At 41.0% G+C, this 19,792-nt stretch overlaps 1 protein-coding gene across 1 annotated transcript in view; it reads right to left on the reverse strand.

The window, feature by feature from the left end:
* Positions 1 to 19,792, reverse strand: part of eys (eyes shut homolog) — a 251,241-nt gene that overhangs the window by 85,577 nt on the left and 145,872 nt on the right. Inside the window, exon 12 of the mRNA XM_034185116.1 lies at positions 1,311 to 1,419. Within this exon, the coding sequence (XP_034041007.1) occupies positions 1,311 to 1,419 (109 nt within the window). The remainder of the gene's footprint in view (positions 1 to 1,310; positions 1,420 to 19,792) is intronic.

Consider the following 19,792-nt stretch of genomic DNA (forward strand, 5'->3'; position numbering starts at 1 on the left):
GTTGGCATTTAAGACTGGAGTGCACAGTGTGTATTTGCCAGAGACTCGACCTTGTGACCAGACGGGTGAGATCGTCATCTTGGGAGCCATCTCATCAACAGCGGATGCTGAGAACGTCCAGGTTTGATGCACAGTCTGTGAAAGAGGAGGGGGTGAGGTCTCACGCTCGTCAGCACACTTCCTGAGGTACGTTAGATTTTGTGACTAACAGTTATACAGTCAGTAAATGTGGTGTCCCTCACACCTTATTGTATTGAGCTGTTTGTTAGTCATGTATCAGCTTCCACTGCGGTGGAGTTTTGTGAACTGGATGTTCCATGCCTGCAGGTTGGGAAGCTGATCAGTAATCAAGCCAGGAAGTGTTTGCTGTTTGTACACCTTTAAGTGTTCTGTGTGTAGAGTGTGGACTCACATAATGGTTCCTTCTTTCACAGACTCGGTTGTTGCGGCCACCTGGGGGGTGTCGGCGGGGTCCTTGGGTCCGAAACAGCTTCTGGCTCCGGACCGTTAGCGCTGCTGGGAGCGCACCACGCCAGGCCGCACCTTTTTGTTATTATATTATCACTGTTATGTATTAAATTCAGTTAGCCTTTGTACCGTGCTCTGCTTATTTCATACTGGGTCCTTCAAACGCTGGTCGGTTCTCCGAGCTGCGTCCGACACATAACACATAATGTGCAACACTTATTTAGGGCAGGCGTTTCTTTTTTTTCAGACGAAGTTTTGACCTGGCCATTAAATGAGGCAGGCCCCTAGTCAACTTCGGGCATTTAATCAAGGAAATATGTAAGCCTAAATGGTGCTGAGGATTCCCCTTAGATTGTTTGGCGCCTCCTGACTGTAACTAATCCTTTATATACATATAACAGATTTTGTCTGTTTTATACATATACTGGATTTTGTCCATTTAATACATAAGCAGATTTTGATTATAACTGACAAAATTTGCTGGTCCACATGAATGAATTATTATTATATGCGAGCTATATATATATATATATATATATATATACAAAACAGAGCATGTAGTTTGATCCTAACATGACTCAAATTCTGTTCAGTTTTGGTGGATTTATCTGAACAGTTTCCTGGGAAAAAATAAAAACAGACCAAGGTGTATCCTCGTTCCAAAAAAAGTTTGCAATTTTGGAGCCATATAATAGCATGCAGTGAGGAAAACCACTAAGCTGAAAAGTCATGGTATGTTTGTGTGTTTTAAATGAGACCGCAAGGACATTATAAAGTTCAAATGCAAATTGAGGATAATGGCTGTACAAGGGGTTGATTTGACTGCAGGCAGGCCAGGTTACCTCTGATACAGGGTGTGACACATGCTCTTCAACACGCTCAGTGGCGCCATTATCTGCAGCTATTTCAATCATACATGACCCTCCGTGCTGGCCTACAGGAAGAGTGTATCTGTTCAGAAAAGAGAGCCCACAGTTAGAAATATTGCACTTGAAAACACCTGATATCCACCATAAATGGCGTTATGCATGACAATTTTTGTGTGTGCTTGTGTGAGACAGAGTAGTTGAGCAGCTGCTAATGCAACCCTTGAGACTAGGAACAGACTACGTATGACTGTGCATGCACTACAAGTTGTTTTTTGAGACTACATGCGTGGGTTATTATTGTCTTAAAAACAATGGTGTGCTTGCATTCAAAAGTGCAGCTCCAAGCCCCAGAGAGGCATCAAAAATAGACAACTTTCAGAGCTGGATTTAAAGAATCAGCACCCAGATTCAGTAGGTATGACACTCACACAAGGTCCACAATACAGTAAACAAAAACAGCTGAACCATAATGTTTCTGCAGTTAATGCTCATGCAGTTAGAATTGTAATCAAGAGCATATACAGTAGTGTTCAGAATAATAGTAGTGCTATGTGACTAAAAAGATTAATCCAGGTTTTGAGTGTATTTCTTTTTGTTACATGGGAAACAAGGTACAAGTAGATTCAGTAGATTCTCACAAATCCAACAAGACCAAGCATTCATGATATGCACACTCTTAAGGCTATGAAATTGGGCTATTAGTAAAAAAAAAAAAAAAAGTAGAAAAGAGGGTGTTCACAATAATAGTAGCATCTGTCTTTGACACTACAAACTCAAAATTATTATGTTCAAACTGCTTTTTTAGCAATCCTGTGAATCACTAAACTAGTATTTAGTTGTATAACCACAGTTTTTCATGATTTCTCCACATCTGCGAGGCATTAATTTTGTTGGTTTGGAACCAAGATTTTGCTGGTTTACTAGTGTGCTTGGGGTCATTGTCTTGTTGAAACACCCATTTCAAGGGCATGACCTCTTCAAGTATTTTGACATATCCAAACTGACCCATGATACCTGGTATGCGATATATAGGCCCAACACCATAGTAGGTGAAACATGCCCATATCATGATGCTTGCACCACCATGTTTCACTGTCTTCACTGTGAACTGTGGCTTGAATTCAGAGTTTGGGGGTCGTCTCACAAACTGTCTGCGGCCCTTGGACCCAAAAAGAACAATTTTACTCTCATCAGTCCACAAAATATTCCTCCATTTCTCTTTAGGCCAGTTGATGTGTTCTTTGGCAAATTGTAACCTCTTCTGCACATGTCTTTTATTTAACAGAGGGACTTTGCGGGGGATTCTTGCAAATAAATTAGCTTCACACAGGCGTCTTCTAACTGTCATAGCACTTACAAGTAACTCCAGACTGTCTTTGATCATCCTGGAGCTGATCAATGGGTGAGCCTTTGCCATTGTGGTTATTCTTCTATCCATTTTGATGGTTGTTTTCCATTTTCTTCCACACGTCTCTGTTTTTTTTTTTTTTTTTGTCCATTTTAAAGCATTGGAGATCATTGTAGATGAACAGCCTATAATTTTTTGCACCTGCGTATACGTTTTCCCCTCTCCAATCAACTTTTTAATCAAACTACGCTGTTCTTCTGAACAATGTCTTGAACGTCCCAATTTTTCTCAGGCTTTCAAAGAGAAAAGCATGTTCAACAGGTGCTGGCTTCATCCTTAAATAGGGGACACCTGATTCACACCTGTTTGTTCCACAAAATTGATGAACTCACTGATTGAATGCCACACTACTATTATTGTGAACACCCCCTTTTCTACTTTTTTTACTAATAGCCCAATTTCATAGCCTTAAGAGTGCACATATCATAAATGCTTGGTCTTGTTGGATTTGTGAGAATCTACTGAATCTACTGGTACCTTGTTTCCCATGTAACAATAAGAAATATACTCAAAACCTGGATTAATCTTTTTAGTCACATAGCACTACTATTATTCTGAACACTACTGTACATTCATTCATTCTTTTTCATTCACGTTTAAGGGTCCACGGGGGTAAACATTATCATTATCATCCATTGTGCATCATCCAGGGCTGTTGTCACTCGCTTAGGAGGAACCCTTCCCTGGACTCCTTCCACTGCTCTCTATCTCTAGGCAGACTGGGCTCTGACATACTAGTTGAAAAAAATATAGACAATTGGACCACAATACCAAATAATGCACATCTTCATTTGGTGTGCTACCAATATGTGAAGTTTTATTGAACTCCATAAACCAATTTAGGAAGAGTTTCACATAGAAAGGCAATATTATACATTATTATAAGGCTGCAATGCTACGCGTGCTCTGATTGGGTGATTGCCGGTCGGATATTTTCCCATATCTGGACACATTACTATGACACTCGCTCCGCAACGCATATTTTCCTTACAAACCAGGAAGCTAAAAACATGATTAGAAAAACCAAGTCAGTCATGAATGTACTCCATAAATATCTAAACAGCTTTGGAAAAAACATACAGATTGAAAGCTTACCAGCTAACAACTGGACTATTTGTTAGCAAGTTCTTCAAGGAGATGAAGAAAGTGAATGAGCCCAACACTGTCAGCGGCATATTCAGGCGATACTGTAAGTTTGCATGTTTGTTCCGTCTGTACGGTGATACGGTGATATCAGACCTCGGTCCGATATCACCGTACAGACGTCTTACTCTGTTAATAATCATTTAGTATTTAGTATTAATTAAATACAAAATTCCAAAGCTCTCCCCATGAAGATGTCACGCCAGTATTATTTTACTTCATGAACATCTAAATATTGTGTGTTACCACTGTGTGAAGTTTCATTAATATCAAACATTTTGTAGGCTAAGGAGGAGTTGCACATTCAAGACAGACAGACAGGTCGATTCATACATACCACCACCAAATTTTGTTTCAGGGGGTATAAAATTAACAAGATAACAAGCACTCAACTATTATCATTAGTCTAAGAGCTTGTTATGTCATTCTGGATTAATTAATGATGAAAAGGAGGGCACAAAACTAGATGTGCAGTAGAAAACTAATGAGAAAGAAGCCAATTTTATCATTTGACCCTTTCTGTCTCTCTAGGGAAATATACAGTTGTACTAGTCATTAATGTTGCAGCCACAGTGTTAAGTAGTGGGTCTACTTGTGTTATATTGCTGCTTTGGCAAAGTCAAAAGATCCCTTCTCTCCAATTCATCATGGGCCTTATACCCAGTCTCTTTATACCACTGCATACAGTGCTAAATCGTTTACAGTCATTAACTTTATTAATACCCCCAGAAAAGGAACATTTTGTGGGGGTATAGATGACTCAGCTTGACCATCTGTTTATCAGTTGTCTGTCTGTCCATGAATGTCACAAGTGCAACTCCTGCTAAACCGGTTGGTGGATTTCAATGAAACTTAACCCAGTGGTAGGACACCATAAGAAGATGTGCACGAAGCAACATAGTTCGGTTACAACATGGTCAAGAACAGATAACTGGACTTTTGTGTTGAATTGATGCTTCATATAATATCTTTATGAGAAGTGCAACATCTCCTGAATCTGTATATGCATTTAAGTGAAATTTTATGCAATGGTAGCAACGACATATGAAGATGTCCTTGAATACATGATGTCAGTTACTTGTAGAAACAGAGGCAGACCAGTCAGTTATATTTCATCACAAAATATTTACAACCACTGATACAATACAAACAAAACAGCAGGAAAAATAAGTATTGAACCCGTCACCATTTTTTTCAGTAAATATATTTCTAATGGTGCTATTGACATGAAACCTTCACCAGATGTTGGTCACAACCCAAGTACTCCACACATACAAAGAAATCACACCATAGTTATATGTCATTTATGTCCATAAATTATGTGTAATTATGTGAAATGACACAGGAAAAAGTATCGAAAGTTTGAAGAAAGGGAGGTGCAAAAAGCATGGGAAGGCAAGACACCAGCTAAAATCTATCAATAATTAGAAAGCAGTCCTGCCCCTTGTCAGTGCAAGTTAATGTCAGATGGTTCAATCCCAATTGATGGTGTCTCATTACCAAGTTGTCACACAAGAAACATGTCATGATGATTAAAAGCAAAGAGCTCTCTCAAGATCTTTGCAACCTTATTGTTGCAAAATATCCTGATGGCAGTAGTTAGAGAAGGATTTCTAAACATCTGAATGTTCCAGTTGGCATTATTGGAGATGTAATCTTTAAGTGGAAAAATAGAATTTCACCATAGACTGGCCACAACCAGGTACTCCCCACACGATTTCTGACAGAGGAGTGAAAAGAATTATTAGAAAAGTTGTCCAAGAGCCAAAGACCAGAAAGAGTAAGCGCTGCTTCACAAAGGGCAAGGTGCTGTCTATGCGAGAGTGAGAACACTGTTGTAAAAAGCTGAACAGCTGTGGGTACTCAAGTTGTTCAGTGAAATGAAATATTACTCATAACTCACAGCATTTCTCCTTTTCCAAGCATAATCATCTATGCTATGAAACTGTTATGATAGTACTTTATACTATTAAAACTGAACTTAAGCCCCCTTCTCACAGATACAGCAGGTAAAATAAGTATTTAATGCGTCACCATTTTGCTTAGTAAATATATTTCTAAAGGTGCTATTGACATGAACATTTCAGCAGATGTCCACAACAACCCAAGTAATCCATGGATGCAAAGAAACTAAAACAAATAAGTACAGAATTGAACTTATGGGTAATAAAATGGAATGACACAGGGAAAGGAATACACACATACAAAGAAATCAACACAAATATGTACAGAAATTAAATTATATGTAATAATGTAAAAAGGAAAAAGGCACTGAACACCTGAAGAAAGGGAGGTATAAAAAGGCATGGGAAGCCAAGACACTAGCTGAAATCTATCAGTAATTAGAAAGCAATCCTGTCCCTTTGTCAGTGCAAATTAATATCAGCTGGTTCAGTCCCAACTGATGATGTATAAAATGGTGTCTCAGTACCAAGGTGTCATACAAGAAACACTTCATGATCGGTAAAAGCAAAGAGCTCTGTCAAGATCTTTGCAACTTTATTGTTGCAAAACATATTGATGGCATTGGTTACAGAAGGATTTCTAAATGCCTGAATGTTCCAGTGAGCACTGTTGGGGCCATAATCTGAAAGTGAATAGAACATAATTTCACCATAAATCAATCATTACCAGATGCTCCTTGCAAGATTTCCGAGGAGGAGTGAAAAAAAAAATTATCAGGTGAGTTGTCCAAGAGCCAAGGACCACTTGTGGAGAGGAACTGAACAATATTTTTTTTTATAAAAGTAATACATTCAACCACCATGACTTGTATGCATGCTAACCACACAGGATTCCATTGCTGAAGAAAAAGCATGTTGAAGCTCATTTAAAGTTTGCTGCACATCATTTAGACAAGCCCGTGAAATACTAGTTTATTGGAGTTCAAAATTTAACTCTTTGGATGCCATAATACATACCATGTTTGGAGGTCAAATTGCACTGCACATCACCCCCAAAGCACCATACCAACAGTGACATTTGGAGGTGGGAACATCATGGTGTGGGACTGTTTTTCAGCATACAGCACTGGCAAACTTCATACAATTGAAGGAAGGATGAATGCAAAAATGTACCGAGACATTCTTGATAAAAATCTACCAGGATGATGATGAAACGAGGGTGGACATTTCAGCAAGACATTGATCCCGAAGACACAGCCGAGGAGCTCTCAACTGAATCCAACAGAAAATCCACAGAAAGAACTAAAATCAGAGTTCATAGAAGAGGTCCATAGAACCTTCCCACTTTGAAGACAGTTTGTGAAGAATGGACAAAAATCACACGTTTCCCTGTGATTCCTTTTATTTCACATAATTTAATTTATGGACCTCTATGGTGTGATTTCTTTGCATGTGTAGATTATGCTCACATCTGGTGTAAATTTCATATCAATAGCACCTTTAGAAATCTATTTACTGAAAAAACATGGTGATGTGTTCAATACTTTTTATTTTATCTGCTGTATATCTCTTCAATTTTCCAAAAGCTGAGACCTGTTTCTCATTTTTCTGTGACTGCACCACAGTTGATTCAAAACAAAACCCCTCAATCATCTGTTCTAATGATCAAATGCAAACAATGAGGGCAGTCTGCCCCATGTTAATTTGAAACAGTCATCCAGGATGCCTCCCCGAGGCAATCACAGACATTCAACATCAGGTAGAACTAATTGCAGGTTTGAAAATCATATTCACTGTTTTGCACGCACACACACACACACACACACACACACACACACACACACACACACACACACACACACACACACACACACACACACACACACACACACACACACTTTTTGATGAATTAAGGTCGCGTTTAAACCTGCAAACATGAACTGCAACCTTAGTCAAGAGAAGGCATCCATCAATGTCCTCGGGGTGCGGCATTTATTTGTAAGGTCATATTTTCACCATGTTCAAACAGCAGCATGTGGTCAGAAAGTAATTTCAGAAAATTACATTGTACATATTGCACCGCTGTTTAAATTCAAGTCACAATAAACAAAGCACGAAGCTAATGAACAGGATGAAATGCTCCAAGAGCTCAATGCGTGTCTGTGCAGCAAACCCTGCTTCTGCTTCTGACACATCACAGTATCAAGAGGAAAAATCATGCGGAGGCCACTGGGGGCGTATTGTGGTGCTTATTTTTGCAGCTTTTTATGTGGTGTGCTAAAAGTGCAAAGACTGTCCTTAAGAGACACGAAGAGCATGCTCAGTAAGCAAACACAATGATGTTTCTTGATTAGCTCTCGTGAGCATGTTGAACGCTCCGCCAGGCTAATTTACATTGGTCTTGCTCTGCGGCAAAAAAGGACTATTTATAAAAATGACTGCTGTGTTTGGTCGAGCCGCTGCAAAGCCCGGGATATGCTCCACATTGTGATTACGGCCACGTACACATGCAATAAATAATATTACACAAATAAGGCATTGCTTTGTCTGATGCAGAAAAGAAGCACTGTGTAATTCCTTACCTGCCTCCCAATACACCATTCAGTGCTGTGTCTCACAGGACCCACAATTTCACAACTTGAAATAAATAAACAAAAACAAATGAATATTTTATTTTCTCAAACAACCCCCCCCCCCCCACACACACACACACAGTATATGGCTTTTTACATACTTGATCATCATTTATACATTGACTTCATCAGGCTAATGCTCTAATCATAAGTGATTTGTCATCTCTAACATGATAATTCATACTGTCTGGAGAGCGACTAATTCAGAACAAGTGTGCAACTGTAACTTTTCCTGAGGATCATAACTGAAATACTACCTGCAATGTTCCTGGACCTTGCAAATATTTTCAGCACGGCACCTTTACACAAAGGTATTTGTTAAATCTGAGTTTTGTCTTTATAGTGCAATTTTAATTTACCTCCTTCACAATCCCCTGTAGAAAATTAATAATGAGGGAGGATCATCATTAAAATATTACTACTGCATAAAACATCTGAGGATATTGGCAACAGATGGCAGTAAAATGTCACACAGCGTGTTGGAATGGTTTTCACTGACAAGATCAAGAAAAATGTTTTGAAATGTGAGTGAAGAAGTATGTCCTGTATAGATCCTGAGGCCTGTAGGTGCCAGTCCTTATCCCCAGTTTCCTTAGTGTGAAGCAGATAAGAGGCTACAGCTCCCTGTGGATGGGACACCAGTCTGACTCAGGTTACATCCCCGGTCAAAACCAGTACCTGTTTGAAAATGGGACAATGCAGATGAAGCATCCGTTCAAGAGACACAGGCAAGTAGAGTGATCGGAAATCGTACTTAGGTGTACAGCTTAGTATCTCAACATCTACACCACTGAGCTACATATCATCAGCATAGTAGTGATAGTTGATGACATGTTAGCAGACCTAGAACAGAGCCCTGAGGTACCCCATACTTCACTTTGGAAAATTCAGACAGGGTCTGACAGTTACGACCTCAACCATGAGTGTGGTGGATTAGAAAGGCATGAATAATTTTCAGCTTCGCCAATAACATACTGTCATCTACTGCATCAAAATCATCATCCATAGTAAACAGAAAACCACTCACCACTCCAGTAAGCAAGTTTCTGTGGAATAGCACACGTTAGACTGCAAAGGTTCAAAAAGATTATTCTCCTGCAAATATGCCAGCAGTTGACTGGAGAACACTTTGTCAAGAATTATGAATGGAAACACCAGATGAGAAACAGGTCTATGGTTTGCCAACATTCTAGAATCAAAACTACTGTAATTTTTGTAAGGAGAGATGCTACCATGGCAGTTTTTAAGCAAGCAGGAACAAGTTTAGTAGGTAGAGAAAACAGCATAATTCCAAAATGAAATTTTAACACAGTGCATGAAAGTAGTGCATTTAGCATCAAGAACAGCCTTCTACAAATTCTGTAGACAAATACCATCAAATTCTTACAATACCAGTCTCTATGACAGACAAAGCTAAGGAAGGGTGTAGTATCTCATTTCCAATTTCCTCAATTCTATCAATGAAAAGAAAATCCATAAAGTCATGAACTCAGAAATGGCAAGAGCTTCCAGACTGGTCCCAAGACAATTTTAGTCCAGTTACAAACAAGAATCTAGGATTGTAACTTATTGCATTATTTAAATTAGAATAAAAAGCAGCCTCGGCAACCGACAATACAAGTTTTTCATCAGTCAAGAATCACCCGCTTCACAATGGGCACCCTCCACCTTTGAATGATGCCATCTAAGCTCCATCCTCCTGCAATTATACCTTCCAGCACACATGTAATCCGTGAGTTACGGCCTCTGCTTTTTTCTGGTGGTACTTCCTAATTTTAACAACTGCCACTGAGTCAAGTAGACCTTTGAAGTCTGCTTGACTCAAATCAACAGTTTGATCGTTGTGTTAAGGTCATTTGTCATGCTATTCACTGATCTAGTCTGTTGAGACACTATCTCAAGAATGTCAGCTCAACTAGTATTATGTTTACCAACTTTGAAAGGCCTGATGTGGTGAGTTAATGACTTAACAATACTGAGACTCAGTACACAGAAATCCAATGATATTGAGTTTCATTTTAGGTCACATCCAGTTCTTACAACCATACAGCAAGACTGGAATTTCAGGTCTCAGCACCGTATACTAAGACTGGAATTACCATGAGCCTTAAGGCCTGAAATATTGTTGTCCTGCAGAGGAATCATCATCACTACACATTTCTGTCCGGCATCATCATAACTCCATTATGCAGTTTGCAAATCAGTTTAAAAATATTCCTTATTTTCTACCATAAGATAAGATAAGATAAGATAAACTTCATTGATTCCACAACGGGGAAAATCACTATTTGCAGCAGCAAAAGTCATACAGTAGTAAAGAAAAAAAAAAAGATTAAAGAAAGGTGACTAAAGTATATTGCAATGCTAGCTGGTGAATACAAAAATACTGGTGTGAACAGATTGCATAAAAAATTGAATATAATGAGTTTAAGTATGTATAGATATAGTAAAATTATTGCACAGGATAAATTGCACTGATGTACATGTAATAAAGCACAAACAAGTGGTGGTTGACATGGGTAATCGTGCAAAATCAGCAGATGGTTATTGTGCTAAAAACATTTTGAGGTATTTTACAGTCTAACTGCAGGTTGAATAAATGACTTGCGGATGTGTTCTGTTTTGCACTGAGGGTGCAGCAGTCTATTACTGAAGGAGCTGCTTAAGGCTCCCACAGTCTCTTGTGGGGGGTGAGAGGGGTTGTCCATAATTGATGTGAGCATAGCTAACATCCTCCTCTCATGCCTATGGGGTCCACGGTACATTCCAGGACAGAGTTAGTGCTTTTGACTAATCTGGTGAGTCTCTTCATGTCCCTATCAAAACTTACACAGCAACCTGGCTGGGAAAGTATCCAAGAATCGACTGGTGTTGCATCCAGGGGGACTCATCGACTCTTATCCACTTTACGCTACAGTATAAGGACCTGCTGTCACAGCCATAGACATTGGGTGGCTGGACACAAATGCAGGACTCAGAGACAGCGGTATATATGAAAAAGGCTTTATCCAAAAAACTCACAGATTAAGGTACGGTACACAGATAGGCAGTCAAGCGTGGCAACAGTACAGACAATCGACAGGCTGGGGCGTGGTCATTCAACAAGCGAAGGTCATCCAAAACACGACGTCACGATAATCAGAGGGCAAGACAAAGGCGTGGTCCAAAAACAAAGCAGGGTCAAACACAGGCTGGCCAATCAGGCAAGGCAAAAACAGAGCTGGGACGAAGACGGTGAAGTGCAACGAACTAGCAGTGAGGAGGTGAACACAATGGACTTAAATGGAACAGGAAGTGATTAGCAAACAAGCTGCACATGTGAGGAGAGGTCTCCAGATAGGAGTGTGGCTGGGTGAATCCAAGATGATACATAGTGCAAGATGGGGAGGACAACACAAGATGGAGAGATGACAAGACAGAGATACGTGAGCAGGAGTGAAATAAAAACACAAAGCGAACAATCAAAGTGAGAGAAACGACAGACAGAAACAAGATGAGAGACATGGGGCAGGTGCAATGATGTGAAGGACTACAGGGAACTATGAACTAAGGCAGAACAACTAATCTAAGACTACTTATAACAGAAAGCAAAACTGGAAAAGAAAGCATGACTGATAACAAAATAAATAAGTGATAACCTCATAAAACTAAATGAGCATAATTAGAGAAAAATACTAAAACTAAACAGAAGCTGACTAAGAGAACAAGGTGGTAAAACAAACCATAAGAAAAGCAGTGTCAAGAACCATAACAGGAAACAAAACCTGACATTAAGCACAGCAAATAATACAATAGAGAGAGAGAACCAAGTGATAAATTACTGAACAGTAAATGAATACACAACTGACTGAAGAAAACAAGAACTGATCCAAAGTAAAAAGTAACAAAGAAACAAAGCAAACATAGAATACACACATGATGAAAATAACAATTAATAAAACAAAGCTGGGGCAGATGGAAATGCACAATAGGAGCCCAGATCAGGGCGGGGCATGACACCTGCCCGATGGGCCTCAGGGGCTGTATAGGACTGACTTCTCTTAGTTCCCTTAGACCCAGGTACCTTGGTATCTGCTGCTGAGAGTAATGGTCTAATCTACACCTCCTGAATTTCCCACTATTGGTGTCACCTGTAATTATTACAGTTCATTCACACAGTTTGTCTGGGCTTGCGATTGTCCTGGATCAAGACTAAGATTCAGGCTTTTAATAACTGCTTGGACTCAGCCATCAGAAGTGTATACAACTTGAAGAGACATTCATTTTTCTGGACAGTGATATTCATATCTTTAGGTTTTACGCCTTTGGGGTAGAGAGATGCCTGGGAAAAGCTTATGTAGTCATGAGGTCACTGGACAGAAGTCCAGTACCCACCTCACCCAGCACAGACACGGAAAGGATTGACAGATTGATAGCTCTTTCTCGATTCTGTGGGTGGTGGTGCATGGCCGTTCTTAGTTGGTGGTGCGATTTGTCTGGTTAATTCCGATAACGAACGAGACTCCGGCATGCTAACTAGTTACGCGGCCCCGTGCAGTCAGCGTCAACTTCTTAGAGGGACAAGTGGCGTTCAGCCACACGAGATTGAGCAATAACAGGTCTGTGATGCCCTTAGATGTCCGGGGCTGCACGCGCGCCACACTGATCAGATCAGCGTATGCCTACCCTTCGCCGAGAGGCGCGGGTAACCCGATGAACCCCACTCGTGATGGGGATTGGGGATTGCAATTATTTCCCATGAACGAGGAATTCCCAGTAAGCGCAGGTCATAAGCTCGCGCTGATTAAGTCCCTGCCCTTTGTACACACCACCCGTCGCTACTACCGATTGGATGGTTTAGTGAGGTCCTCGGATCGGCCCCGCCGGGGTACGAACACGGCCCTGGCGGAGCGCCAAGAAGACGATCAAACTTGACTATCTAGAGGAAGTAAAAGTCGTAACAAGCCGACAAGTATGCGGGTACCCACACATACTGTGTGGGTACCCACACATACCACAAGAGGAGTGTCTCTCCCTTATTTAGCAGGAGTAGGGGAAAAACTACAGAGGATCTTCAGACAGCACAAAATCCCAGTTTACTTTAAACCGGTTAACACCTTGAGACAGAAATTAGTTCACCCTAAGGACAGGATCCCTAGTTACAAACAGAGCAATGTAGTGTATTCTATCAGATGTCAGGAAAACTGTAACGAACACTACATAGATGAGACTAAGCAACCTTTACACAAAAGGCTATACCAGCACCGCAGAGAGGGTGCCAGTGGACCTCAATCTGCAGTTCATCTCCACCTTAAAGACACTAACCACACGTTTGAGGACAAGGAAGTTAAAATATTAGCCAGAGAGAAGAAATGGTTTGAGAGAGGGGTCAAGGAGGCATTCTTTGTGAAACGTTTGAAACCCAGCCTTAACCGGGGAGGGGGTCTGAGACACGCTTTATCCCCTGTTTACAATGGGGTACTCAGGTCAAAGCAGTTTCAGTCTTTTGTACATTGTAATGAGTCATTCATGTCATCAGCAGAGTCGTCAAGGGAGCTATCAGGAGAGGGACAGCTGCCCTGTCATTAGGAGGGTGCTAACTAGAGCACAATAGGTGCTAATTAGAGCTATTGTTTAGTCACCAGCGTATAGCAGTCTGCCTCTCGGTAGGAGGGGTCTGGTTAGGTTTAAAACTCCAGCTTTTGTGACTTCTTGATTATTCTTCTCTACAAGAGTCAAGATAGAAGTCAGACCACCAGAGCAAGAATTTTAGCTGAGGAAGCTTCTGCGATTTGAAGCGAAACGTCCTTGCGTCAAGCAACCCAGTCCAGTCGAAGATTCAAGCTTCTCTACTACTGGACAGAAGTGTTTGGAAATGTCAAGATCTTTGCAGGAGAATGAAAGTCCAGTCTTTATGGTCCTGGTGCTTCCTGTCTTACTGTATTGCGTTGTGAGAGAGTGTCAGCTTTGACATTTTGACCATGTGGCACATTTCTCTATTCAAGATCCAGCATGTAGTAGGTGCCTGACTGTTGAGAACCCAAGTAGGAGGAGAAGGCCAAGTGGATGCCCACGATTCACCTGGCTGTAGCAGATAGATGGTTATGGATCAGGGGTAGGTGTTAGACCATCTAAACCCTGTTTTCACCAGGACACTGTCAAAAACCAGTTTTAGACAGTTTAGTGCATCTAAATCGGTCAAAACCCTTTAAATTCCTTGGTAAAAACCTAAGAAGTCCTGGTATAAACTTACTTTTAAATGTAAAAGTTATTACTTTAAAACTCCCTTTGTACCACTTATATGATGTACTACTATCTGCACATGTTTGATAATGATAGACTGGTTTACAGACTATTTATAATCTCAATAATATTGTAAAACCATTTGGTTGGTGACAAAGTATGGAGAATTTGAGTTATGGGAAGGGAGCAAACTGGCACAATATTAGGGCCCCGTCACACATAGCGCGAATAGATACAACTCAGGGCGATTCATGGCAATAGAGCTCGTATGAGCGCACCACAAAACATTGTGCCGACGGGCAGGTGTGCATGATGCCGGTGTGACGGTTCGTGCACATGGGAACACAGTGCCAGTGAATAAAAAATAAATGAAAAATAAAAAAAATATATGTTGCAACGGTTTTGTGCACACGGGAACACAGTGCGAGCAGCAGTGCAATGTGTAACCACATTGCGCAGCTGCTACTAAAATTAAAAAAAAAAAAAACATCTCACCCACGGGGTGACATGTATTCAAACCCATGCTTTCCAAAAGCACTGGTTGCCAGTCAGAAACTTTGCCACTGAGTTAACATTGCTGTCCTGATATCAGGAAGGACATGGACATATTTTTAAAAAAACACACACCATATATAAACATTGCATTATATTGAATCCCTCTTATCAAGCGGGCAATACAAATATGATCCGTCTGTTCCTCTATAGATGAACCCATGGTCGCAAACGTACATGACAGTCATGAAATGACATGAATGAGAACCAGTTCACTGATCTCATCATGTCCACATCTGGTGGCGCGTGTCCAGTCTGCCTGCATGTGTATCCTGCTGGCGTGCCACAGGACTGACATTGTGTCATGTGCAACAGAGCTCATATGGGTGACGTGACGTCAGATCGCCTGCTGTGTGTTATGATCTGACGGTCCGTTTCAACCTGGGGCAGCCTTTCGATGGGCTGCAGCAGGTGTACACTTGCTGCAGCCCGTTGCCACAGTGATATATGCTTTTTATGTCCATGTGATGACAGCAAGTAGACACACGTCACAGTGGGGAGTTGTTAGTCCATGTCCATCCAAACACAGTACGTGTTATCCAGCTGGGATGTCCAGATCCACAGCTCCTCACAGCTGCTTCTGTCGGTGGCCACACCTCTTGTCAGTTCAGCGCACAGACCAAAACCACACTCGTGGGGCACTTAGACAAATTTCACTGCCAGCTCGACAGTGATTGTCTGCTGACTGTTGTCATGTAAATAGTGTGAATGGCCACACATTTTCTAAGTGCCATGCAATCAGTGTTAGATGTTCGTGTGTGTCACCTGGAATTAGGCCAACACCTGCCGTGAGAGGGTTCAATGGGCTCGCACAGCGCACACTCTATCTTTCAGCCCCTGGTGTGCGCAAATAGCTGTAGCAACAGGTGTATAAGGTAGCTGCGATTTTGCACATTTTGCACACGATTCCTGGTTCATAAGGACTTTATGTGCAAATCGACCAAATTTGCACTATGTGTGAAGGGGCCCTTAATAACATGCAAATTGATTTAAAAAAAAAAAACTCATTTTAGAATGTTTTATTAAACCCTTTTTTTAATAGAAAATAATAACATCATAACTACTAACATACCAATCTAATTTACTCCCAGTATGATTTCTAAGAAAACAACAATTGAAAATTGTTGATTTCTAAGAAATCAACAATTAAAAATTGTAATTCAAAGTGATAACAGCGCTATACTCAAGGTTTAGGTGCATTCAAACATTACATGATCAACTGCCACATCCTACCAGCAACATGCACTATAACTGAAAAAAAAATTACATCTCTTTGACTCCTTGTGGGATTTCAACACCAGACTCCTCACTCATGAGGCTAACGCTCATGAGGCTCAGGTCAGCCAAAGGAGAAAACCCAAACTGCAATCAAGTAACATATCTTTGTGGCTCCCAGCAGGATTCAAACACCAGTCCTCTTACGTTTGAAACCATTGCACTACTTGATCAGCCAAAGGGGAATCCCCAATATGAGAACTTTGTTCCTATAAGATGAGCCAGTAGGAATATATTTCAATTTGGATTTCACCTTGCAACACTGACAACAGGGATGTGCCCCTCATCCACTGTCAATTTGTTTGAAGAATGTGATCTCTTGTTTTTAAAAATGTCTTTACATTTACACTATATAGCTATAGCTGACTTAACACACATATTGTTTGATAAAATGGAATATGTGAAATAGAGAAAGTTCATTCATTTTCTATACCCACTTACTCCACTTAAGGGTAAAGGCAGTGGCTGGAGCCTATCCCTGCAGTCATAGGGCATGAAGCAGGGTACAACCTGGACAGGACATCCTACGGTCAATTTAAAGTTTCCAAATCACCTAACCTCCATGTCTTCGGAAGTAAGCTGGAAGGAAGCCATGCAAACATGAGGAGAGCATGTAAATTCCACAAAGAAAGGTTATAGATGGGAAACAATCCCACAACCTACCTGCTGTGAGAAAACAGTGCTAACCACTAAGCCACCATACTGTCTAAATACAGAAAACTGACAGTGAAATTTTTTTAGCCAAAGTGTATGTAAACTTAAGTCAGCAATTATATATTTCAATTAATGTGGCATAATGCAGACGATCCTGGGTTCAAATCCCCGCCTGACTGGAAAATCACTAAGGGCCCTTGGGCAAGGTCTTTAATCCCCTATTGCTCCCAGTGTGTAGTGAGCGCCTTGTATGGCAGCACCCTGACATTGGGGTGAATGTGAGGCATAATTGTAAAGCGCTTTGAGCGTCTGATGCAGATGGAAAAGCACTATATAAATGCAGTCCATTTACCATTTACCATTTAGAAGGGAAACTTTGATTAAACCAAAATCAAGAATACACAACCAGTCCAGAAATCTGGTTTTAGGTGTGGCTGATGACATTGCCAGTCATGTGCTGTTGGAAAACTTTCCTGGTTTTGTGTCAAAGACATGCTTTACGTTCTACCGCTCATCACAAATGTGTCAAACGTGAGCAAATGGACTCCAAATGGGTCACATAGTGTATATTTAATATATGTGGTCCCACCTGTTAATTTCATATTTTAACTTGGCATGTTGCTGAATTTATTTATACTTCTGTTATCACAGAAAAGCCAGGAAATGTATTTAGTAGTACAAGTTCCCTATTATAAATAATCAGATCAGGGCCTGTGGTATGCATGTAAGGAGGGATCCGTTTGGTCTTTCTGAGGCACTGCGAGCTCTTTATCAGAACATAATCTACACCTACAATGAGTCTAATGCCTGCTTTGCTCTGCTGAGGTGACTTTCTCATGCACAGCAAAGCAGGATTTGCTGCATAATCTGTGCTGTGACTGACAAACCTCAATTAATTTGGGTAGCCTGTGTTTCATCACTATATCTCCAGAAACACAATTAGACAGCAAAGCCCCATGACATAGTAGAGCTTCATAACGTGAATTCCAAGTGAGCAGAAATGGCTGCTGGTTGTTAGCTCATCCTTAATGGGTGCATTTGTCAATACACCAATGTGCTATCTGTTGGGTAAGCAATGTGCTGCAACAGCAAAATGATCAATATTAAGACCATATTTTCACACAGTGGTACATGTGCCATGGTGGTTTCCCACATAAAGGTCACTTTGCCATTAATCTTCCAGCGATAAAACCCAGTGGGGAAGTGCAGAGGTGGTATCGGGAGATCAATAATTCTCTAATTTGCATGGATAAAAACAAATCACACCAATTACTACTTTGACTGTTTTGAGATATTATTAAAAACCTATAAAGCTAACGAAAATAATGATTACATGAACACACTCCAAACATCGTAATAGGGAACTAAGAGAAGTCAGTCCTATACAGCCCCTGAGGCCCATCGGGCAGGTCCTTATACCATAGCGTAAAGTGGATAAGAGTCGATGAGTCCCCCTGGATGCAACACCAGTCGATTACAGGATACTTCCCAAGCCAAGGGCAGCACAGATTTATAGCTCTTGGCTTGGGATGATGCACATAAAGTTTCTTGTAACAGGATACAAACAGGTAGTCTAAAGTACACATTTGGAATTGAATGCCATCTATAGGCCTATATTTGCAGTATAACTTCTATTCCACAAAGCAGCATCTCAACAATTCAAACATAGGCATCAGTTTCCATCAACCATGTGAAACATGGGCACCTCCTTGGCCTTCTCCAATTGTTTGGGTCCTCAGTACTGAAGTATATGCACTCTGGATCATGGCAGAAAAATGAGCCATATGGCTGAAATGGCATAGCTGATCTTCCCTCACATTGTAATACTCCCGTCACACATAGCCAGAATCACGCAGAATTGCGTCAGAATGACGAATCGGGGCACATCCAAAAAGTGTCGGGTTTCAGTTCCAAAACATTCTGACAGCCATCTGCGAGAGCCCACAAAGTTGGTCAAAACCCTCTGGACGTCGTCGAGATGGGACACCTATCCGACAGCGGTCCATGTGCAATCTGAGCACTGTCTGACTGAAATTTACATATTCTGATGGCAAAACAGGATCTGAAACAATTTGAGTGCATACGAGGGAACCTCAACATGGATCTGGCACGACAAAGCCTGCCGGTATGACCTGCACATGCCACATATAATAATGTCCTATGTGGCACACTTCATCAAGATAATAATTATGAATTATTATCATATACAGTGAATGTGAAACGCGGCAATCAAACCAAAAGCACTGTGTGCTACTGTGCGTACACTGCTGCAAATCTGAACAGGCTGTTATATCCACAATAGACCTTACAGTACAGATATTTGTCCATTCCTTCCCATGGGAAACATAAATAATGTGAACAATTGTCTACATCATGTCTGTATATAACACGGGCAGCTGCGCATTTCAGTGGTGCGCAGTAGTGCATCATTGCATGCATCAGGCTCGGAGCTGAACGGATGTCATGCTGTAATACTTGATCACCTTCGAACTCTGTAGGAGATATGACATGGACTTGTTGTGCCAGGCTGTGACAGCATTAATAAACATGAATCTCACCACCAACAATGGCCCAGGAGTGTTTCACTGCGCGGACGTGGAGCCGGACCGTAGGCTGTGGTTAAAATCCTCTCACCCGACTGCTGTGTGCTGGAATGAAGTACAG

Source organism: Thalassophryne amazonica, chromosome 13 (genome assembly GCF_902500255.1).
Source record: "Thalassophryne amazonica chromosome 13, fThaAma1.1, whole genome shotgun sequence".
Taxonomy (NCBI): domain Eukaryota; kingdom Metazoa; phylum Chordata; class Actinopteri; order Batrachoidiformes; family Batrachoididae; genus Thalassophryne; species Thalassophryne amazonica.